General features: G+C 46.8%; 1 protein-coding gene across 2 annotated transcripts in view; it reads right to left on the bottom strand.

Moving 5' to 3' along the window:
* Positions 1-19,470: 19,470 nt before the first annotated feature.
* Positions 19,471-24,824, bottom strand: part of IGSF11 (immunoglobulin superfamily member 11) — a 108,635-nt gene continuing 103,281 nt past the window's right edge. For both annotated transcript variants that reach the window (XM_075166878.1, XM_075166889.1), the window contains exons 4-7: positions 24,579-24,734; positions 23,456-23,578; positions 23,074-23,224; positions 19,471-22,363 (exon numbers count right to left, since the gene is read on the bottom strand). In XM_075166878.1, the coding sequence (XP_075022979.1) occupies positions 21,913-22,363; positions 23,074-23,224; positions 23,456-23,578; positions 24,579-24,734 (881 nt within the window). In that variant the 3' untranslated portion in view covers positions 19,471-21,912. The remainder of the gene's footprint in view (positions 22,364-23,073; positions 23,225-23,455; positions 23,579-24,578; positions 24,735-24,824) is intronic.

Raw genomic sequence — 24,824 nt, 5'->3', positions numbered from 1 at the left:
GAGGAGCATACTTAACCTGCTACAAGTATTTGATGGAAGAATAATTGTCCTGGGAGGAATAAAGGTCTTACAGCTATGAAGAATAGGGTGAAATTAAAAGGGTGGAGATTTAGCCTCTGATGGGCACACTCGATAATGGAGATGCTGACCCGTCTCCCAGAGGAAAGCCTGTTGCTTTGCTCATGCGGAGCTGTCTGGGAGACAATCATTCTCTGGCACAGCAGTGGTCTCCAGAGGTTTTTCCAGCCCTATTTTCTTGGTTTCTGTGGACTAACAGAGGTTTCCCATCTCAGTATCCTGTCACTAGGGGTCAGGTGGGTTTTTGTTTTATAAATTCTGATGACAGCTAAGGGATACCTGGCAAATCTGTATCACTGGAGAGTCTAACCAAACGTCCGCCTCCAGAAACAGAAAGCTACAGTAATAATATACAATGCCTCTAGCCCTTTGCTCTAGAGGAATAGGTATTGTTACTCTTGTCAGGAAACTGAGGGACTGAAATATAGCATTTCTTATCATTAAGGAAATATTGCAGATGGTTGGTTGCTGTGAAATGTCATGATGGCAGAGCTCAGAGTAATGCTATGTGAAATCAGGAAAAAATATAGCATTGTGAGAAGAGGGCATTGCAGTATATAAAGGAGGCTTCACTGCATAGAGCTGGGGAGCGTAGGTTTAGCGCCCTCCAATACCTTGCAAACCACCACCCACTGCTGAATGCAGTGAAACCAAATGGGCTGGGCTGAAGGGCGCATAAGGGAACCAAGTGCACTACATTCACCTACCTCAGGCAGTGGAAGAAGACACATTCTTTCAATATTCATTGATTTACTCTGTAAGGATGCAGAGTGTTGGGCAAAAACTGCGTGTCTAAAATGTGAAATTAAGTATCTGTACAGAAGAGGCAGAGAACAAAGGTCAAAGGCATTGTTGAGACCAACTTTGTGCAGGGCTTTCTTCCTAGATCTCCAGACCTCAGAGTATCTTGTGCCCCACACTTGCAAGATGAGGTCTGTATCTTTTCCCATCTCTCCAAACCCAGAGTACTTTCCGCATACACTGGCAAGGGTTGTCATTATAACCTGCTGTCTCCTCTGGGGGAAGTTACTTTTCCACCTGTTTCTAACCTTCAGTCTCCTCTGCCTAGCACCAAGACAAAGGAACACAATGGTTTTGGGAGAGAGTTGCCCATTTTCTACACCTACTTTCCTCTCCTTTGGGGCTTGTTCTCATACTCAGAGGAAATCTATTCTAAGGCCATATCTGTTTTTCATTTGGTGTAACTAAAGTATCCTGACCTGAAGTGCATGCACACTGCTCGTTGACGCTGACTTTGCCATATGTGTGGGGCTCCATGTTCACTCCCATTAACCTTCAAGCATTTTAAGGGAATACGCCATGGTACAAGATTCTGCTTTGCTCTGCTCTACACTCCTTGGTCTAATATATATCAAGATTCGTATGGGATAACACAAGAAATGTGGGGCTGGAGCGGGGATTGAACTAACAAACTCCAGTTTTCATCTCCTATGACATCATGAACGTTTCCAGCAACATTTTCAAAATATTGTCTGATAAAATAGATGCCACACAAATAGATCCTGTGATCAGAAGAGGCAAAATATGGTTGTGATGGCACACAAGTATGAGAAACCACGAAGTGGGAAGATTTGGATTTAGGATTTCATTAGGCTTTCAATACCACAGCAGTATGAATGAGAAGCAGGACTTACCACTTACTTCCGCTAGACACTAACTGGGATCAGTTTTTCTTGGCAGAACACTGCTTCTCACCTGAAATAGTTGTGACTACAGCAATAGAGACAGCAGGGATGACCAGCCCTGTCTCTTCAGGAGGCCAGTGCAAATTTCCCTTCACAGCTCCTTGTGGGAAGGGTGTTGAAAGCTTTGCACAGATGATGTTCCCAGACTGGGTAGAGACAGCTTAACAGTTCTCTGTCTTTATTTTCTGTCCCTCACACAACAGGCAAAAACATTATTGGACTTATTTATGACAACATAAGGCCTCATTACTCTCTTTGTGTGGGTTTGGTGGCACATCCACAGTCACAAATATCAGGGCTGGATGCCATGTCCTCTTCCAGCTGCAGCCAAGAAGACATTATTGCTTGGTCAAATCTGCTGACCAAGATGCTCCCATGGCCAATCTCTTCCCCATTTCAGGCAGAAGGAGCTGGCTTAGCTTTAATAACAGGTCATTGCTAACCTAGTTCAGATGGCTAAATTGTGGGGTCCTGACAAAAAAAAACACCTCAGGAGGCAGGTATGAAAAGAAACTTACCTCAGGCAGAGGGGCCATGCCAGAAAGCTGGAGTCAGTTCGCACTTTGCCTGGCACAGCAGCAGCCAGGAAAGGGTGTGTGATCCGCGCCTCAGCTTGACAAGGTCTGAAAATCAAGGCTCATGATTTCAGGAACATTGGGAACAGGGGCTGGTCTGCTGTAGGTTTGCTTCAGCAAACTGCTTGCTTTCTTCCTTCCCTCCTTTACAATTCTTCCTTCGAGTGCAGGAAAGCCAGCCCACCTGGTTTGCAGAGCCTGTCACCGGGCTTTTAGACTGGAGGAACAAGCGTTTCCTTGTAGAATGTCAGCAGCACATGTTTCTGGGAGACTGAAGGGCAGGTGGTACTGCCTTATAAATCATCTAAACATGCCTGGTGTGATAAATGCCTGCTGTATTTTGCATAACATCTGGGACAGCACAGGAGAGACCTTGGGGGTTGGGAAGGAGCAGAAAATGAACATTTTCTGAACGTTATGAATTGACAAAGACAGAGATGGTGTCACCATACGGTCAAAGAAACAGTCAGAGATAGCCCAGTCCGTCTCTTCTGAGGGGAAAGGCAACGGCTGGGGCACGAATGTACAGCAACCAAAGAGTATTCATTCTGTTTGGTTTTGTCAGGATTTGACAGCGTTAAGAATAGTATGGTCTCTGTGTGGCGGGCTGAAAGGACAGAGGGAGAGTGAAAGAGGAAGAGGAATTGTGTGGCTTTCAGATGAACTAGTTGGTTAATTCCTCTGGGGTTAAAAGGAGAAACATCAGGAACAGCAGAAACCAGCATGGGGAAAAGGACTTCCAGGAATCACTACAAGAGTAACAGGGATCAGGACAAAGAAGGTTTAAAGAACAAATCTGAAAAACAGTTTGAAGCCTGAGCATGATTTTAACACTTTAGTTTGACCAATCTTCAACCATCTCCATCTATTCCTGAATGTGATAGGGCATCTCTTGTCACAGAGGACATCTCTTGTTTCAACCTTCCTGGCTTCCAGCCCTCTTCCTAACACCTTGCTCCCACCACAACTGGAAGAGAACCCACCTAAGCATATTTTCAACAGGCATTGGAGACCATTACTCAGCACAGCCCAAGGGAGCACTGAATCAATCGTCTTATCACACCTTGTGTGATTGGATCATTCTTCTTGCCTTTGACACCAGTGCTCCGACCCAGGTATGGAGTTGATTGAATCCCAGGCACATCTGGAACCACATAGAAAAAAGGCATGGAGAAACCTCAGGAAATCATCTAGCTCATCCCTTGCTATGAGGTAAGATGAACTAGAACTAAACCACACTTGGCAAATGGCCTCCTAATCTGCTCTTAAAAACCTTTCGAGTGATGGAGCCTCCACACTCTCCCCAGGCAATCCATTTTGGTCCTTCACTACCATGGCCATTTTATTTCTAGCCTGAATCTTTCTCACTGCAATTTAAGCCATTATTTCTTGCCCTATCCACCATGGATGAGAAGAACAGTTTATTGTCTTTTTCCTTGCAGCAGCTTTTTATATACTGGAAGACTGTTACCACCTTCCCCCTTCAGCCTTCTTTTCTGTAGGCTAATTAACCCAAATTCACTCAATCTTTTTTCATAGGTCGTATTTGTCAGAACACTGATTACTCTCATTACTGTCCTCTGGACTCTCTGTTCAGGCTCCTGCTTTCTTTAAGAGTAGTGCTGGGGAAAAAAAATTTTAAAAGGCATGCCCATATACTTCTGCAAATAGGTGTTTGGGTTCACTGCATTTCTACTGATCCTAAGTCAGCACCATGGATTCACTGGATTATTCTCTCTTGGTTTCTCTTCTATTACTTTTTTGTTGTTTCCCAAAGATATTCACAATATTTCTTGCCTCTTCCCAATGCAATAACCTGTACTGCCTGCGTAGGCCTTGCTCCTTGTAGCACAAAGGTGGACTTCCCCATGACTTTACAGTGCCTCACACCAGACAGTGGATGAAACAAGGGTTTTCCAGCCCAAGCTTAAATAATGGCAAAGCAGCCCTAAAAGATTGCAGCATCTGAATGTGTGTGCTATTATTCAGAAATTTCTTTTATCACCAGGTAAGATTTCAGGATGCAAGAATATGTTCACTTAAAAACATAGGTTTGCAATAATGAAAGTGAGTAGTAAAAACATAGAAAAATGTTATTAAGATCATGCTTAACCTAAGAATTCTCCATTTTGGCTTCAGGGTAGTTTTCTCTGGTCCCTATCCCTCCAGATGAGTCAGAATTGGAAGCAAAATGTTTGCAAGATAGGCAGTTCCAGGAAAGTTGCTTTGCTATGCATTGTTTATACCAAAATAGAGCACTATCATTACTGTAAGTTCTCTTTTTTTGACATCTGAAACATGCCACAAAATTAATAGAATTCAACAGTAATTGTTCTAAAGTCAAATGCCATGTAATACTTCAAAATCTTTATGCATTTGGAAACGTTTTCATAGTCCAATCTGGGCCATTTATTTCCTGAAACATCAACATTACTAAAAGCAAAGATGAAGAAGAGTAGGAGCCAACGTACCTTTGCTCTTGCTGTCTCTGTTTCTATTTCTACTGCTACCATAAGCAAGTCTGTCATGCAACACACTGGATTAGTTAACCTCCCATGAGGCAACTGGAGCAGGCCAGGGAGGAGATGTGGCAAGTGAGCCACGGTGGGTAAATGAAGGGGGTGGAAGAGTGAGCAGGGGGCGATAACTGAACATGGAAACAACTATGGCCAGTGATTGGAAGGGAAGGAAGGTTGAGATTCATCTTCAATAATATTGTGAGAAACAGAGGAGCAGAACAAACCGTACAATGCAATTTACTCCCTGTAGACACTTGGAATGAAATGCCACACCATATCTGTAATTAATCTCCACCACATTCACAGGCAAACTTCCTCTATAGCTTTCCTTCACGCGATGGCTGTGTGCAGCATGTATCTCCTCCCAGCTGGACTCAGCTTAGAAGCTTTTAGTGCATTTGGGGATAAAGAGCAAAAGGAGGATGGGCTTTGCACAAAGCTCTTCATTGCACCACTTGAGACTGCTTGCAGAAGTGCTGTTCAGGGTTTCCGACACAGAACAGGAACATTTTTAGTTTCATTCTGGGTTATCATTTTCTGAGTTACCTTGGATTCAGTGTTGGTTCCTTTCCTTGGATTCAGTGTCGGCCGAACTTCAGAAGTCAGCTCCACTTGAGCTTTGCCAAAGCAAAGCCAGTTCCTGCTGCTGCAAAGGAGTGGTATGGAGCAGTTTCTGTTGCCTCTGTCATGTAGAAGCATTGAGCTGGTCCCACTCCATACTACTTGCCAGGGAAAACAGGCACTCAAGGCTGCTCATAAGCATTTGGATATATGGGTAGGAACCAGCCAAAGGGACCCTGCAGTAGGAGAGGGCATGCACAGAAGGAGCAAGCTGGTCGTAAAATGGGACAATGCAGTGTGGAACAGCATCTAGATGACCACCAAAGACAGAATAGTTAGGAACATCTCCACATGAACCTGAAAGCGTATTCACTCAAAGTGTAGTTACTGTTTCCCCAGGAGGACTTGTTAGTATTAGCACCATGTAAAATGCTGTGGAATAGAGGCATAAAGGCATGCTGCGCCTAGCTGCGAGGCACTTCCAGGCACATGAACATTTAGCGCCTCGAATATATAAATACCCTTGTTATATAACAAGGTTTGAGTTATGTTTCTTACAGCCTTGGTGAAAATCGATCACAACTCAGTCTCTCAGTGAATATCATTGCAGAAGCGAAATGACTCTCTCAAACGGCTGCCAAACCTTCCCATGCATAAGCCCTACTGTTCACCCCTTTTGTCCTCAGTTACTGCAGGCAGCAAGAAGGGCTGATTTCAAGCCTTAACGTCTGCTCTGAAGAGCCCAGGAGCACTGCTGGAATCCAACAGTCCTTTCCCGAGCACAAGCCCTTTGCGCTCTCTCTGTAGCAGGTGACATTAACACTTCCCCATATAGCTGTTCAGAAAGGAATGTTTTTTCACAGACTATTCATTGACATATAGCTCCCACGGCTAATCCTAAAGTGCTTTCTAATACCATAAACTATACACGTTATAGAGATTAGAGCTGAACAAATATTTCACTATAAATCATTTATTCAATAAGTTTCATATGTTTTTTTCTTCTATTTGTGAACTGTCTGCAAACTGAAAGCCAAATTCCCAGATTCATTCATTAGTCAAAATTGCCCATGAATTTCTCCTGCAGATAGTTTTTGCCCTGCAGGCCATTCATGGACAGTTTGTTATGAATAGCCTCAATTCAATGCTTGGTTGGTTTAGCTGCAGTAGTCATGTGGACGTGCCTCTGTTCTAAATGAAAATTCACTTACAAATATGAACCAATATTCACACTGAATTTCTCCTTCTGTTCACTCAGCCCTGGTAGGAATCAGCCTATTCAATCTAACTGGGTGGGTTAAGTTGTCCACATCAGCACAACGGGCTGGAAAAGGAACAAAGCGATTCCCCGATGAAATTTTTCTCTATAAAGGCAGGATGGGAATACTCCGCTGGACAGTTGTGAAGCGTCAGAGTTGATGCCCTCACTCTTTCCTGAAGGGTGACCACCAGGCATAACTGGGAAGATGGCTACATCTACAGTGCAGCACCTCCTTGTGTAGCACAAGGATATCTGTTCTGCTGTTACCCAAGAACGATGGACGCTTTCTCCTTACTAAATATTCTCATAATGAAGTAACATGGGTGAGCTTTGAGTCACAGCCAGACCTAGCTCCCTCTTCCCAACCTGCTTTCCAGTGGGTTAATCCATTCAGCATGTTTCCAGGATGTTTGTAAGTATCCTTCGCCTCTCTAGAGAAGAAAGTAGATGAAGTAGAACATAATATGTTGTAAACACTAGTTTGAAGTTTGAGTTACCGTTCAACAAGCCTGCAGGCTTCTCTCGTCCTGTTATCTGTCTCCAGCAGATGTTCTTCACATCAGATCATTGTGTTGCAGTCCCTGCTGCTGCCAGTACTGCCAAAGCCAAATCCAGCTGCTACTCACACAGGGGCTCTAAACAGCCACTGAGCTGCACCTGCTGGTCTTGCTTCTCCATCAGCAGCACATCAGGGCAGCAACACCCTGAAAATCTCAGGCAGGTAACAACAGGGGCTATGTGTGTCTGTCAGCACCACTGGTGTGCCCTTAGGAAGAAATTTCACAGGCTGATGCAACATTGCTAATTGTAAGGCTTCTTTTCTTATTTCTGAGGCTTGAATTGCTCCGTGTAGCTATCTCATGACAGAGAAGCAAATCCAAAGGCCTTCTCAGCTGAGATTTCCGATAAATATGTTGGCAGCTAGGAGAGAATAGTAAATGTCCCCAGCTGGAGAAAATGTTGACTTTATGTTGAGAAACTCAAGGCCAGAAGAAACCAAACAAGGTGGTGGGGAGAGGGAGGAAAAAGAAAAAATAGCCAAACCCAGCAAAAAACTGCCAAACCTGAAAACTTTTCATTTTGTGATGAAAAATATTTCTATTCCTTCCCGTGAAAAGCAGGTATTTGCTGTGAAAATATTTCACAGAAATTTCATATGAACTTTTTACCATCTTTCTTTTTTGGCCAGACAGTTTTGAAGGAGGTCTAGTACAGGCTGAATAATAGTTACACGTCTCCAAGCTGCCATTTGAAAGGTATTTGTATTCTTTGTAGAAGAAAAGCCCTGTTACAGAACCTTCAGAATGTATACAAGATACCAAAACCTTCTCTAGACCCGTATTACCTTGAGCTTTGACCATGAAACGTGTTGAGCCTCAGTCTATTCAAGACACTGCCATTACCCTCTCCAACCCTTTTGCTCAAAACATCTCCAAGCCCTTTCTTCACCAGTTCTCTTTCCCCTTTGCAGTCTGCTTGAACCATTTTGCCCTCACCTTGAAAACTGATCTTCCACCCGCTTCTCTGCACCTGTTTCTTCACTCAGCTTTCTAGTAGCACCTTTGCTGAAACCTCTTGAGTAGTCACTCTCTCACCTCTTCCAGAAGGGTCCCATGACCAAAGATACATCCCTGATCCCTTCTGTGAAGCTGTTTTTGCCATTCTCCAAATCTCTCTCTCCATGAGATGTGGTTTTCCAAGGTCTTCTCTCAAACGCCTGCGAGCAAATCCAGCATTCCTCTGCTCCTGCAAACACACATACATTACTGGACAGGAAACTACAAAGGCACACATGAAATGGGCCTGCTTATTCATCTTACTGTCAGTCTTCTTGCATCCTTCAGGAGAGCAGACTCTAAACTCCTTGGAACAACCGCTATGGCCTTTTTCTATCTTTAAAAGTTCCTACCGCTTTTATCATGATAAGAAAAAAACAAACAAACAAACAACAAAGAAAAAAATAAACAGTACTTCACCTAGGATGGAGATGAAACCCCCTTTTGGTTTGCAGCAGCAGCTGTTAAACAGTGAACAGCAAAGCTGCACCACAGCAGGGAAGAATGAGAGGGAAAATCCCGTAGCTGGTTAAAACTACTTTGGTAGGAATTTATGGAGGTGAAATAATTTACCTTTCTAACCATAAAATTTAATCAAATTTCATATTTTTTACTTGCTGGGACATCTTGGTGGGGGGGTCATAGCTGTGAGTCTTGTCAAAAACAAACAAATCAAACTAATCCGCAAACAAAACACATGTCATTTTTTAATAACTGGGAAGACATTGAGCACTCACTCAAAATCATAGTGCCTCCCTCTGCGTATTGCCTGCTGCCACCCCAGCCTTGTAGCGGCTCAGCACAGCCCCTCACCCAGGCAGGCCCTTCTCCCTGTGAAAGCGGGAGAGTGATGGATCCCAGCTAGAAGCACATCTGCCACTCAGTCTCCTTCACCCCTTCCCAGGAAACATAGAGGATTTTTCCTCTCCAACATTGGCCTTGGAAGACATGAAGGTTGCACCCAAGGTTATATGAACGAAGGGTGCCAGGTCCTCCTTACGCAGCAAATGAATGATTACAAAGCTATTGTACTAGAAGGGGAGGGGAAAAAAGCGCATTGCTGGCATCTCTTTTACTTGATTTTATTTTTCCCCTCCCACCCTTTCCTTTGGAGCTATGTAAAACGATAAGAGTAGGGAAAGGTTTAGCTTAAATTAGGTTTACAAATAGCCCAGTGAATAGGGAAATGAGATGCATATGCTGCATGTTAAAGTGTCACCGCCACGCAGCCCGATGCGGCTGGGATTTGGAAAGAAGCCGGGTCCTGAAGATTAGGTGCAAAAGACTGTCAGTCAGGGGCATGCTGGAGGAAGGCTTCTCGGAGCGCAGCTTCCCAAGCGCTTGATGCTGCTGCCCCCCGACGGTCCCTCCCAGCAAGCTGCCTGCACGCAGCCCCGCCGCCGGCGGCTCAAACCGGGCTGGCAGGCCCTGCTGCTGGGCGGCGGCGGGGCCCGGGCCCCGGCGCCGGTGGCCGTGTCACAGCAGCCAGGCCAGGGGAGCCGGGGGCGTGCAGAGGTGACCCTGAAAGGGAGCGTCGTCTTCAAAGGTTTTAAGTGCAGTCACGGTCTGGAGGAAAAAAAGTCTATTAAAAATGACGACTCTGTGCTCTCTATTTATTCCCTGTCACTGAGATTTATTTTCTGTCCAAAGTTTTTCTTTTTTTTTTTTTCAAACTGCAGGCTCCACCTGGCAGCTGAACATCAAGCTCTGGTTTTGATACCTTGCAATAAGGGTACATGTTGATAGTTGAAGCTGCTACCTTGGCAGCCCTGGAGACCAAACCCCTCTGTCCACAAGGTATCCACGTAGTACAGGCTGTCCACATAGTACCATGGCTAGCTTCTTCCAAACACTGGCTCCTCCCAGCTCAGCTCACACTCTTTGTCTAGCAACAACACCCTGTACCAGCTCACCTGCCTGACCTCCTTGCTGAGCCTGCTGCCGGGGGAGGCCAGGAACAGGGGCTGGCTGTTTTCATTACTCCTTTTATTTACTACCCTTGATGAATGACAGGCGACATGAAGGCTGTTTATATCTCCATTTACATCTCTCTAGAGGAGGGGTGGGGAAATTTGGATGTAGATTCTCTCATCATTTGGGACATCAGGGGTTGTTATCAGCGTTCATAAAGAAGCTCTGCACCTTGGAGGCAGGGCAAATGCCAAGAGATAAGCAGCTGCCTATTACACGGGGCAACAATTTCACTATGTTGTCACCATTGATTTACAGAGGAGTGGACAAGATTAAGTTGTTCTCTCCTAAGAGATGGTAGAACAGTCATTGGGTGCTGGTGAAATCGTTGGACTCACCAACTTTACAACCTGCCAGCCAGCCTCCTTGAGTTCCCTCAGAGGCTCACAGTGGAGCTAACTGGGCCTCACCACAAAATTGGGAAAATCGGGAGAGATGGAGGTAATTGGGAGGAGGCAGAAGATGGATGAACGGAGGAAGGAAGGGTGAAGGAAAGCCCATAGAGTGTAAAGCCAGAGAGAGAGGGAAAGGAAACTGGACAAGAGGCTTCAGCCTCATGGACTGGGAGGAAAGGACTGAAGAGTGTAGGAGACAGGGAAAAGAAAGAGGGAGGGAGTGGAAGAGAAGGAATGGCAGAGTCCACAGAGAGGGAACAGACCTGTCAGCAGTAGGAGAGGCAAAGCAGAGAGGGGGAACAAGAGAAAAGTCCTCTCTGAGGGAAACACCAAGGGAGGGAATAGCTTGGAGAGGATATATGGATGGAAGAGGGGAAGAGATGGAGAGAGCCGGAGGGGGCCTAGGGCTAAGAGCAGGAGGCTGAGAGAGTAGCACACTGTGCCTTTGGGACTTGGCTTGAAAAGACAGCTGCCTTGAGGATGAGGCATATGAGGAGGGACAGCACAGAGGAAGATGCAGCTGCCCCTGTCTGTGCTGTGGCTGTCACAGTGCAAAGGAACTGTATTCACTGCGAAGGCTCTCAGTGGCTTCTCCACAAACAGCTGTTTTCACCAGCTCACCTCTGAGCACACTCCCTGGTCACAAGTAACCAACGTGTTGGGAATCTGTTAATGCTGCAGCCATCTTGCCAGGAGCAGCCCGGGCAACTGAGCTGATGCTTCTACCTGGTATCCTGAAAGAAAGCTGAACCACCGCACAGTGCAGCATTGACAAGGTCCTGACACCAGTTTACAGAGAAAAGTGGCCTTTGTGCCACTCCACAGAGAGCAATGCTCGTTGAGTCAGCGGGGCAAGTCTTAAAATCCCACCTGCTGCTCCCCAAACCCAGTGGACGGTCCCTATTTCAAGGCCACACGACATGGCAACCAAAGCTCTCCATTTCCTACAAGGAGCACTAGAAAAATGAAACCCATAGCTCCCTCTTTTTCTCCAATTAGCAAAAAAGGTTTGTCTTTCCGTCCAGGTCTGAGGAGGGCTCGGGGGTTAGCTGGGAGCCTGCAGCTCCCAGCCATAGCTGGGAGTGATAAGACTGCTAGCCAGGCGTATGCTAACCACAGCTCTGCCTGTGGAGGTAATACACAGCTTAGGGAACACCCCCGGGATTGAGTTTCCTTGATGCTAGATAAAACCAGCCCCCCCATGGCTTTCCTGTCCCCTGGATGAAGCCACCAGGTTTGCCAAAGGTGACTGGAACTGAATTAAATCCCTTCTCGCATCTCTCAAGAGCTAGTCTGAGTGTGGCTGGTCACCTACTTTGAAAAGCTGCAACCCCGACAGAGAGGAGTGAAGAAACTAGGCAGTCTTGAAAACACAAGTTAGCACTAAGGAAAGTCCTAGTCTCTGGTTACAAGTAAATTAATGAGAAGTACAGAGACCTGTATATTCCTAGCATACTCCCTCTGCAGCATCTGGCAAAGTTAACAGCCAGGGCTGGCAATGTGCATATGAAGAAATATGTAGATTATCCTTAAAAAATAAAACTCTTGCAAGGCAGTCAGTCAGAACCAATATTGGAAGCATTCCCTTTTATCCCTGTGCCTAGTAAGACTGTGGACTCTCTGAGCAGAGATCTTTAAGAGCAAGTTAACCTTCTTTCAACAAGGGATTAAATATAGTTGAACCTCTTAGGTTGGACCCTGTGGGGGTCGTGTGCGCACGTGCACGCGTGCATGTGTGTGTAGATTAGATGGGGGTTTTTTAAGTCATTTTCAAGCCTGTTTTTTACGATTATATCAATTTTCCAGATGGGGAACAAAAGTTTCAGAGACACTAAAGCCAACATTTTCACTCTCAGGTTCCTATGTTCAGATTAACCAATGGGTCTGTCTCTGACATGCACTCCAAGCATCCAGTTGTGGCCCCCCAGGATAGGTGTCTGCATCCCTACTTACCTCGGGTCATGCAGCAAGTCAATGGCAAGATGAGAGTGAAACCCAGGTCTGACTAGTACCCCAGCAGCACATTTGCTGGATCACAAGCGCCCAATGTATTTGTCTTCATTTAATGTGCTTTTTTTCTATGCTCTTGAGTAATTTCCTTCCCTTAAGGATATAAATCACATACCTACAAAGTAAAGAATTATTTAAAGAACATTTATATTTAAGCTCAAAAAGGAGTCTCAATTTAACTCCCTAGTGGCTGAGATGTGACTGGCTAGTGAATATAACTTGGGTTCACTGTACGAAGATGTATTATGGCTTCAGTACCAGCTGGCCTTCAAACCAGTGTTCAGTACACTGGGGTGCTACTGTGGGTAAATACCCTTGTTGCAAGTTAACTTAATACTGCCTTCATTCATTTCACCTAAATTGAACTACACTGCTCTCAGCCCCAAATGCACACACACAGAGAACAGGCTTTGCCCCAAGTTAACTCAATCAGTTTAACAGCTCCATTTCATTGCATTTCACTCTCAGATGGAGATAAGGTAACAGAGGTTTCTCTTTACTTCTCTAAGTCACACCACAATTTCATTTTGTCCTTGATCCTACCGCTGATAAAGACTGGGGGGGAAATGCAGGAGTGGAGCCATTCCCAGTGACTTCAATAGCATTGACAGTAGCAAGTGTTAAAGGTAATCTGTTAGTATGAAAGGGGATACTCTTCCTGTTTAGTAAGTATAGCTTAGCAGCAGAAACACCACCAGAAGATTTACATGAACAACAAAAAGGACCTAAGAGAAATTAATACATTGGGAAGAATCATAGCGACCATGTTCTAAACAATCTAACACCTAGTACCCGTTCTCTCCCACTACTACCTTGTGTAGCAGCTGCATTTGCGTGACGGCTGTTCCCTTCCCTCTGTGCTTCACTCTAACAAGCAACGGATTTGCAACAGCTCTGAATAACACAAGTCTAATGCTGAGACTTATGTTTATGAGATCCAAAATATGATGAAAAAATGCATGGCCATTACATCTACAAGACAGACAGTCACTGATAATTTCCAAAAACCTTTGTAAAAGAAAACAAAAGAAAAATCTACAGCCCAAGAATACTTTGTGGCCAACAAAAATAATTTAAAACTGGCAGAGACTGATTTGATCAATTTTAACGCAGACCTTGAACTCCATGCTCAGAAATATGACACAGCCGTCAGGCACTGCAGGTCCCTCCCAGCCAGTGGACAAGGAACTTCGTGTCAGTTGAAAGAAACGTTAGACCTACTGTGTATCTGGTGTGCACTGGGGAGAGATGGGGGCACGATGTTTATATTAAAGCCTAGCTGAAAGGCTACCAGAAAAGCCCCATGGGTTGTATGTTCTTGACTTGACTGACAAGAATAGAGATGAGGGCATGACATGGAAATCCTGATTATAAGCTGCATTTCTAAGGCAAACAGTATTTGTTGAGTAGCTGGGCTTAGAACTATGGTTTGGACCATTTCGTAGACTAGCTTTTGGTAAACACAGATCTGGAACCAAGCTCTGATTTCTAATATCCCAGGATCCCACTGCCTGGGTATGGAGATGGCTCTGTGTAAAGTGAAAAGCTTTGGAGTCTTGGTCACATCCAAAATCTATTAGGGTCATGTTTCCTATTTCCCATCCGCACATAGTTGGAAAGAAAATCAAACTTGGGAGGTTTGCATATAATTACCTTGCCTTTTGAAGCAAAGCCTCACCAGACTTGCCTGAGCAAGTACTTTGCTCTCATATCTGAACCCAAACTCTAAATGTCCTTGATGTTGCAACTAATCTGGGCCCATTACCAGCATGGGGGCTGGTTTCACAAGGTCATTGAAGCCTTGGATCCCCAGAGCTGGCTGGCAGGCACGTAAGACAGTTTGCAGTGGCTGTTCTGCTGGGTGCTCTCCTAAGCTCTGAAGCGTTGCTCTGGTGTGGAGGAGCTAGAAAACTCAGCCCGGCAGCTCCTCTCAACCTCAACAGCAGGGCAGAAGGACAAATTTAAGTCAGTTGTGAGCCCATAAGAAGTCAGTTGCACTGAAGGATACAGTTAAATCAGGAAGCAGCAGTTCTTTACACTAGCTATTTGTGTCCCATCTGTTCCCTAGCATTGCACATGTACCAACCCATTCCCCATGCCTTTGGATCACAGACCATCATAACAAGAGGAGGAGCTGGGAAGCTAAAGGCAGGCCATGGTGAAAACCATTTGCTTCTGGGACACAGACAAAACACTCAAGCCTCCCCACCACAGTATAGCAGACACCACAATACTGAGGGCAGATCCTAAGTAACATTCGTAGGAGAAAAAAAGGAAGAGGTGTTCATACTCAAGGCACAGAGCAGTTTATTTTTTGCAGGACCACAAGGAAAAGAAACCAATCTACGAGCTAGTAAGGAGGTGAAGCCTGGTGCGGATAAGCTGAACAAGTGAACAGGAGCCGATGTAGTTCTTCATCCCTCCAGAGGATGTCATCGTAGAGCCACCAAAAAAAGGCGAGCTTTGTGACCCAAATCTGGAGAAAGAGTGAATAAATGCCTAGTGTTCAGCCGCTCTTCAGACAATAGCCCCAAACCTCCCTATTTACTTTTCCAGAAGTAACCAACTTTCCCTAGGCCAGCGTGCAACTTGTGGAAGGACAGGAGGAGCGGCAAAACACATCGTGATTTGAGGGAAGTGCAACAGGTTAACCTGAAAAACAAATGAGATGCGTGCTCTAGGTGACTGGGCTGAGCAAAGGCATGGGGGCTTTACAGTCATGCCTGCTTTCAACCTTTTTTGGTGTCCCTGAGCATGGATGGGTCTCACCATGTGGAGAATGCATTCACACACAAGGAAAACAAGCAAAGAGAACTGTGAACATGGAGATTGTGTTCAAGGATAGCAGGAACAGACTGTGTTCTGCAGCCATTGAGCAAGCGCACCCAGGAAAGAGCTGGTGGGGGGGTCTATGTGCTTGTTCACCCTCTTCACCTGTATCTGTGGTTTGTGTGCCAAAAGGTAGTCTTTGGTTTTGTGCATATTTGTCCCAGCAGCAAACCACAGCCAAAAGGAAGAAGCACTAATGACGTTCATAGCATGTTTCTGTAATAGTCTCCAGCCCTAATGATGCATCGTAATTTTGAGAGTCTAATGCCACGCTAGCTTCTCTACTGAGCTAATTCTAGCCTCTGCTGCCTTTGGTCCTTCATGTGGGACACAGGGGCATACATGTTGCCGCCACAAGCCTCAGTCTAAGAAGACAGGAGAGGATCATGAGTGGAAACATTGTATCAGTGATGCAGAGCACTAAAAAAGAGTCTTTAGGCTACTGTGCAATCTTAGAAACTGCCACAGCTTAAAGTACTGCTGCTGCAACGCAAATCACGCACCTTTTCCCCAACTCAGATGTCCACATGGATAATAACCTGGTGATTGCTATACGCAGGTTGCCAAAGTGTCTTGAGATCCTTCAAGAAAAAAACTACCCGAGAGAAATTCTGCAGTTATTGATAGTATCCAGAAAGCTGGAAGGCAGGCTGTGTAGCTCAGCCCCTGTACCAAACACAGTGGGTTTAAATACAAGAGAGCTAAACAACAGAGCCCCTGGGCTTTACTGTATCAGGCCCCTTAGCCAATGTTTCTCTGTGCGCAGGTACCACACCAGGTTTCCCATTAGAGCGTATGAACTGGAAGCAAGTCATCATCCCTTCTCAAGTATGATTTAATAAGTCCAAATAAGAGATGACCCAGACTACATCCAGTGCTAAAGAATCACTTGCCAGCCAGCCATGCAAGCTGCGTCTTAATCTCCTCTCTTCTTTGCTGCTATTTGTTTCGGGGGGTTGGTTTTGTTTGGTTTTTTTTACACAGATAGATTAAATTTTCTGTCAACCCACTTTCTCATTTAGACATGTTACAGAGGAAGTGGGGGGAAGGAGGAAATCACGAACAAACAACCAGCAGAAAATGGCATTAGAAGGCTTAGTAAGAGTCTGATCCTTAGCCATGCGCACTGTCCCATTCCTACAAATCAGCAGTGCTCTCTAAAGCAAGGGAGCCTCGACCACAGGGGAAGGAAAAGAGTAGGTGACCTAATGAAACCTTTCTCTGCGCTGCCCACCAGCTGGCAACAAGAGCTCTGGGCTAGTGCCAGGCTCAGGAAATGCCTTGCGTGTACCCCCCCTCCCTTGCTTAGGAGATCACAGAGCTGGTAATTGTCGGTAACATCCTCCCAGCACTTGCAATATGCAGAGGCAGACATGGAAGAAAGCAGACTGAAAAAAGAGCCATAACTTTTCATTCCCCCTGCTTTCAAGGTTTGCTTTGTCCCTGATGTTCACCTACTCCCCACCTGAGGAGAGACATAGCTCAGTGACATTGAATTCCCTTTCTCAATACCCATATTCCTGATCCTCATCAGTACGTCTTGCCTCGGTCCCAAGAGCAGAGCTGTAACAAGGGCACAGTGAGGTAACCCCCGCTCAGCTGGCATCAGGATAGCAAGCTGCAGGCAGGACGGCCAGCAGCACTTGGAAAAAGCACGGAGAGACGGGCAACTCAGTCATCAAGATACCTCGCAACAGCTCTGCTCCAGGCCTCCCTTTAACAGAGCCTCCCTTTAATAGGAGGGCTTGTTGGGTTTGCTCTGAAGTCAACAGGTGAAAGGAGTCTGCTTCCTCGGTTTTCCCTGCCCTCTGTCTTAGAAATGTTCAAGACCCTCTTAACAGAATCTGCTGAACCGTTTTGGGTACACTTGGTGTTGGCACACATATGCACAGACTCATCCATTTGCTCACAAACCAGCAGTGCCGTGGCTCGGAAGATCCCAGTTAGAGTGCAGACACAGAAAGGCACTTACGTGCTTAAAGCAGATGAAGCTGGGATGCAAAATGTTGCTTCCAAGAGAAATCCAGTAACCTGCAAAAACTTACCAATGTGTTTGATGAAACCAGAAATTTATCATGAAAATTCACTTTCCTTTTGGGGGGATCAAAAAATTTCAGTTTGATTTCCTCTGCCCAGTACCAAATCGATCACACAGTTACCTCAGTCCTGGGTGTCATCTGAGGCTACCCTGATTTGAGGTATTCTTCATGAGGACCTAAACCATGATATAAGGAGGATTGATCTCCTGCGCATCCCAGGTCCTCATGGGGAAGCCAGGCAGTCTTGGGCAGGACACCATCTGGTAGACTGGCTTCTGCTGGAAACTCATCTGTGTTCTGGCAAGAGTTTGCTAAAGTGCATGCATCTGGGTAATTTTATTTTTTTTTAGTTCAGATGAATCAGCAGATCCAAGTCCAAAAGCTGTGTAAGTTAAAAAAATCTCCTGGTAGTCTACAGACGAGATTTCCCCAATGTTTTAAACTGAGCTGCCATCTACACCAACCTCTAAAAAGAAGTCCACTTCTAAAGTGCAAAGCATCCTCTCATGGTTATTTCTCTGTCTCAGCACTCAAATGTACAGTTAATCCTTGTGCTAGAACAAGTTTTCTTCTGATATCCTTTGGTGGAAGGTGATATAACTGATAGGTACTGACATGTAAGTAACATCCATGGCACCCATTGCTGTGGACAATCCCTACCACACAGCTGGGGTTGAAGGCTGTCAGCAAACTCAAGCATTTCAGTAGTGACTTCCACTTAAAACTATAATAGCTTGAACCTTTGTTTGCTTTTTAATGATAGTCACTCTGGAGCTCTGTCAAAACCTCTAAATGGTATTATTTTTGGCTAGATATTTTCTATTGCAGCAATACCTCTCTAGGTAGAATTTACAGGCTAAAACTCCAGCATACTAGGTGCTACACAAACCTAGCAAACTATCCTGTATCTTAGGAAATTCTGCTCTAGATAATAGACAGAGACATGGCAGAAGAATGACATAAGGGGCAAGCCAGTGGCAAGGAATGGATAGTATAGCAGAATACTGACAGGGCTATCATGGGAACAAAATGCAAAGATGCTATTAATGTCACATCAAGGTTGCACAATCAAAAGATGAAAAATGCAAACATTAAGATTCCTACGGCAGCTTTCCGAAAATGGCAATGCAGTGATCTCATTTACTGTAAGGCCTATAGCTGAAAACACATTTACAGGAGTATTTTAAACTAGCTGTTGAAAAATACCATGGAATGAGAAGACGATGCATGTGCAGCAGTGCTGAATTACCACTGCTGTTGGATCTGTAGGTTTCTGGTTTTAATAATCATTCTCAGAATATCTGGGGGATTTTAGAGAAGAAATAGGGAAAATGAATCACAGAGAGAAAAATGCAAAAACTTTGGCAAAACATCAGGTTGCCCTAACTAATAATAACCTTCTGCTAGCAGTTGTTGATACAGACTAAGTGTGTTCTTCTCAGTCCCCTTATGCCCTGGAAGTGTGAATGCTCTGACACTGAAATTTCCCATGCTCTGTCTACGGGGATCAGCACTTTTGTTAACTTCCCCCATCAAACTTATTCAGACACCCAAGAAAGTCAGTGAGGATCTTCCTGGTGACTGTCTTAGATTTTGGATCTGGGTTGAACATGCCATGTTTCAGACTGGAAAACCAACACATGAGCAAAGTTAGGCAATTTTAAAAAACATTTTCCCACATCACTCAAAGCAGCAAAGGATCTCCCATGCCAAATGACAGAAAATAAAACTCACCTTTGTCTAGAGAAGTAGAGACCTTGCAAGCCAGGGAAATTGTACCTTCAAGGGCAAGATGTCAGACTATTATGAATGAGAAAAACAAGGCTATAGTACCAGGGTTCACTACCAAACTGGCTGGCCTAATAACATGCAGGTCTTGGTTGCACGGTCGCTGCTTACTGCCAGTCATATCAAGGATGAGTATTAACAGCCAAATTCATTGTAATTACACAATTAGGTAGGGGGGTAAAAAAAAGCAGCAGCAGGCAGTAAGAAGTTCTTTTTTTATATGAATAAAGTTTTATTGAATTTTAGACAATTAGAAAGAACAAAGAAAGAGGAGCAAACAGTCTCATGGAGGGTAGGAACCAGAAGAGCCTTCCCAGTAGAGGAGGGGACCTGCTGAGGGCAGTGTTCCTGCAAATGTTGCACAGGGGTTGTTATAAAAGCACAAAGAATGTGTCTGGGCTTTTCTTTGATTGTTTTTTTTTTTTCCTCTCACATTAGGGTTTCTAAAGCCACTCTTCTTCCCCCTGTCAATCCTACCACCCATCAGCAAAGTGAGCAGACAGGCAGGAAAGAGGACTGCTCTGGTGAAACGTGTGTACACACACACAGAGCAACTGCCTGCCTGCACGGCCGCAGGGGTTTGCACCCATTCTGTATGGACTTGTATAGGAAGGGGAAGGAAGGGAGGCTGGATTTTTTTTCTCCTTTTTCTTTTCTTTTTTATTTTAAGCAAAGAAGGCACAAAATCTCAGCCAAGCTGCAAACCTAGTGCTGCCTGGGAGCCCCCAGCCTCCCAAAAAGCCAGTGTGTCTATGTGGGAACCCAGCCCTCACCTCTTCCCTCTCTTCCTCAGAGTCTGTGCTTGCATTTGAAAGGTACCGCTCAGGCAGAAGGCCCTGCCCAAGGTTTGTGCACTGCTAAGGAAAATAAAGCCGTGCCGGGACAAGGAAAGTGGGGATGAGGAAGAGTCTGTTGGCTTAAACAGACCCTTTTTCCAATGTGAGAGCTACGGAAAGTCACCTGTGACTCCCCACATTGCTTTTCCAAGAGTAGACCTGGAAGGGCTCTGGTACTTTTGGAGGTGACCACTGCCTTTACATGTGCAAGGGTTGCTGTTATGCAGGAGGGCTGAGACACCCATCCAGGCATGGCCCCTTTGAGCCAGTGCTCTCTAGGAGGGTAAGTCCCAGCCCTCAGTCCAGCCCTCCAAATGGCACCAGGTTCCTTCAGCGGTTTCAACTCTTGGCTTTGATTAAGGCTATTTAGTTGCAATAGAAAAAGGATAAGTGCCAGCCACAACCACCTCTCTGGCTGCGAGGAGATGGCAGAGCCACTGGCAGATGCCACTAGTACCCGGCCCTGGGGTATTGCGGGAAGTAGGGGAGGCAGAGAGAGAGCACATGGGCTTCCACAGGGTTACCCCCTCCATTAAGCCCCTGCTTTCACTCTAAGGAAAGAGATTTGGAAATGAATCCTGCCAGCTTCCGCGTCTGGGAAGTCTGTGCGCGTGGGAGAGCAGGAATGAAAACTGTGATGCCTCTGTGTGAGGGCCCCAAGCACAACACGTGCTCTGCCATGCCGGCCAGCCCTGGATAGCCCGATGAGGAAAACCCACCATACAAACACCAAAGCTGTGGGGTTTGAAGCCACTTGTCCCAAACCAGAGCAGCCCAGGGGCAGCAGATGCCTCTGGACCTGCCTGCTGCTCTGCCACGCCACCCTGCTCCTCTCTGCCTCCTGAATAACTCCAGCAACACCCCCCAAAAAAAAAGACATGAGCCCTACAGCAGCAGCAGCAGCAGCAATGCACCCTCACCCTGCATGGAGCATCTTGGGGAAAGATGCTTAGATGGCTGTGTCCTCCACAGTCATGAACAGGGCTCTGGTGGCACCCTGAGCTAGTGCAGGAAAAACACGCAGTCTGAGGAGGACCTGTGTGTGTCTCTGTGTGTGTGTGCACGCGTGTGTTGGGGTGGGGGAAGAACTGCAACAAATAAAGACAAACGCTCCCCAGTCTGTGCCCTCACCTAGCCATCCCCTTGACCAGGCTGGTGGCTGTGCTTCTGTCTCGCCCTTCCAGCCTGGCCCGTGCCTCTTCACACCCGGCCCTGGCGCACTGTCCTCCCTCGTCCGGCAGCGGAGCTGGGGCCTCAGGGAGAAGGCCAGGGCCGCCATGTTGAGGCATACCCCACCTCAGCACCCCTCCCCGCTCAGCCCTCCCTGCCCCGATGCAGGCTGTCGTCCTCTTGTAAATAAAACAGCAACAACAATGGAAAAAAAAAAAACATATGTATCTCCCCAAACCTCCCTGAAAGACCCAAATGGATGGAATCGACCCTCAACAAAACCAACGGGAAACAAAAGCAAAAGTCCCTCCCAAGGTCAGGACCAGGCGCACGTCCCGGCCGGGGCCCAGCAGCTGGGAGCGCGTCCCGAGCTCCCTGCTCCCCTGGCCTTGGCACATCTGTGGTGTCCACCAGCGCAAGGAGCCCCAACAGCCGGGGGAGATGCGGCACAGCCGGGGCTGTCCCACCGGCTGGCAGCAGCCCCGAAAGGGGAGGGCAGGGGGGAGAGGCGCGTGTGTGTGTCCCCGCTGCCTCGCCGCCTTTCAGGAAGGAGTACGGTCTCTTCGCCCCACCGGGTACGAGAGGCCCCTTGCTCGGCTCTTGGCCGCTGGCATGGCCCTACACAAGGGAGCCAGCCCGGCTCTGGGCGGGCACCATGACGGGGACAGCCCCGATCCGCTCCAATGTGGCCTGGCTGACGGCGTAGGAGCGGGTGTGTGGTGGCCGCGGCTTCCTGCTGACCGAGCCATTGCTCCGGATCACCTCCTGAGGGGACGGCGCCGTGCTAGCCGTCACCACCAGCGTCTTAGGGGGAGCCGGGGATGGGTGGCCACCGTTGGCATAGACGGGGCGGGTGCTCGTGCTCCCCGAGCGGGAGAAGGGAGGCTGGTGGGTATCGTTGCTGTTGCTGAAGCGGGTGAAAGAGTCTGTGGCGTGGTTGGCTTTGGGGTCGTTCCAGTAGCGGCTGTTGTAGGTGTTGGAGGAGGTGAGGGTGTCGTTCTCTGACGAGGATGCGTCGGCGTGGAATGTCTTTGCCGTGGAGGAGCATTTGGGTGGCAGGTCGTCCTCCCTGGGAAGGAGAGGGTGTGAGGGCACATGGAGGATGCTGCCCCCCTTGCTCAACATCCCGCACCACCACACCCTGCTGGGGTCAACACCATCAATTCAAGGTGAAGGACAGCACCAATGTGAACCAGCATTGCTCCTTGGCCCGTTTGCTCATCCCTCTTTGCAGGACCCAGCTCTGCGCACACTAATTGCTCCGTGTGCCTACTGCTGAGGCAAACGACCCACGCTCATATGTCTAGGGGGGCAAAACCAGTGGCTGTCACAGCCAGTGGTACTATGCAGGCAGTCAGTATGACTGTACCTGTACAACCAAGGAAGCTGATCCTCAGGGGAGCTGCAGGAGGCTACCAGACGGAAACACTGTGGCTGTAACACCAGAGAAGATTGTATCTCCAGAGTATCTCCGGAGTTTTTCAGCTATCACTGTCTGGTATTGTAGGTCAGGATCCCCATCACGTGCAAAGTCACTCTCCTACGGAGCTAACAATGTCAAACCAAAGCTCTCAATAAAGGCAATACTGAAAACAAAATCTGTCGCTACCATTCTTCATTTGCTCCCTCCTTTTTCTGGACTGATACGGACGTCTTCCCCTGGCCCAGGGGAACACACTCAGGATTAGCAAGAGTGAGATTTCTGGTTGCCTTCCTACCAGCTGCTGCTTTTGCTGGGTGATCAAAGATCCCCTGCCAACAGCTTTCCCTGGCCCTTACCTTATCTCATTGGGAATCTCCTCCTCTTCTTCTTCTTTGTGTTTATTTTTCCAGTAAAACAGTGCCACGGCCACCAACACAATGCAAACAACGAGCACGACGGCGCCTGTAGCCACCGCTCCCGCAATCAGGCCAATGCTCCGGGGGTGGGCTGTGGGGACAATTGAACAGAGAATGGAGAAGAAATCAGGGCTGGGCTGTGGCCATCCATGAGCGTTTGAAGCTACCGTGGCTTGGGAGGGGGGAAAGGCAACATCCCCATTCCAGGGCACAATGATCTTCTGATAGAGAGGCACATGGTGGCTCACAGCAAACATGGTTACACACTTTACTCTCACATGACAGAAGCAGGTGGCCAAGCCTCCCTTAGCAAAATACTTACGTGCAATGACTTGCAGGTCCAGAAGGCAAGTGCTGGTTCCAATGGCATTTGAAGCCACACATTGGTAAAGCCCTGAGGACACAGTGCTGATATTTCGGAGAGTGACAGTGCCCTGGACTTGGTCTAGTCAGAGAGAAAAGAAGGATTTAAATCCCTCCCCCCCTTGATGAAAACCATGAAAAGGCAAAGCCAGCAAATAGAGAATTTTGGTGTGAGACTCTTAAGAGAGAAATAAATTAGGAAATAACCTTGAGATGGAAGCATTTTGCACACACACACGCAAGATTAGGCCTTAAGGAGCTTACGCTAGATGTTTCTTTTTCTTCTTATAGATGAACTTCTGCAAACGAAAGCTTGGGACTCTCAGCATTGTGTGAGAAAAGGGAGGAAAGAAGAGATGTGCAATTACCTATACCCAGATCTACCTGTTAAATTCAATCCCACCCTGCAGAACCCCTGCACTCCCATCGTGGGACTCCTCACCCCCTGCTCTGCCAATTTTCCTCATTCCTGAATCATGTAAAACTTAAATGCTTGTGTATTGTTAAAATATAGCAAGATAAAGGGCAAAAGTACAGCTATCACTACTTGGTCAGGACACCTAGGCTAAGAAATCTTATGGATGAGACTTGGGGTTGGGCAATACCCGATCTGATCAGAGCCTTGCTTTTACACACATCTGAAATGCAGCTCTGGCAGCAAATTATTGGAGAACAGTGACCTCAGTGTGAGAAGCTGGCAGTATTTTCCTGGGATGATTCTGGCTCCCTTCTCCAAGTTTCCAATCTATGAGCCTTTCATTTGGTTTAAAATGCAGGTGAGTCGGCAGCTGAAATCTCCAGCCACATGCCAACATCTGGCAACCATGTTCTCTCTCTCCTATTTGACCAGACCCTTGTTCCTCAATGGGGAACATAGTTCTGTACCAAAAAAACCCATGAAAATTTAAGGGGCCACTGGAGGGTACCTAGTCCACCATGGACTCTAGGAATCTTCGTTCCAATAAGGTGACCATGCAAGTGATGGCAGACACTCAATGAGCCATGCCACCTCTGGCGGCTAAGACAAAGGAAAGCCCAGGCTGTCACCTGGGAAATAAGAGGATAATCAACAGAACGAGCACCTTGTGTGGCAGTTGGGGGCAACTTGGGAACATTGTCCAGTTTCTCCCAGAGGTATGTAGGCCGGGGGATGCCTTCTTCCGAGCTGCAGGTCAGTGTGATATCGCTGCCCACGTCCAGGGACCCCTGGATTCTGCAAAGCGGGGCAGAAGGAGGAACTGCGAGAGAAGAGGGGAAAGCGACAGCAGATCAGGAAATATGACCAAACAGTGGAGTGCAGGCTCTTTCTGGACACGCGCTGCTGGTGA

This window comes from Calonectris borealis, chromosome 1 (assembly GCF_964195595.1).
Source record: "Calonectris borealis chromosome 1, bCalBor7.hap1.2, whole genome shotgun sequence".
NCBI classification, from domain to species: domain Eukaryota; kingdom Metazoa; phylum Chordata; class Aves; order Procellariiformes; family Procellariidae; genus Calonectris; species Calonectris borealis.
This window is presented reverse-complemented; position numbering and strand designations above follow the sequence as displayed.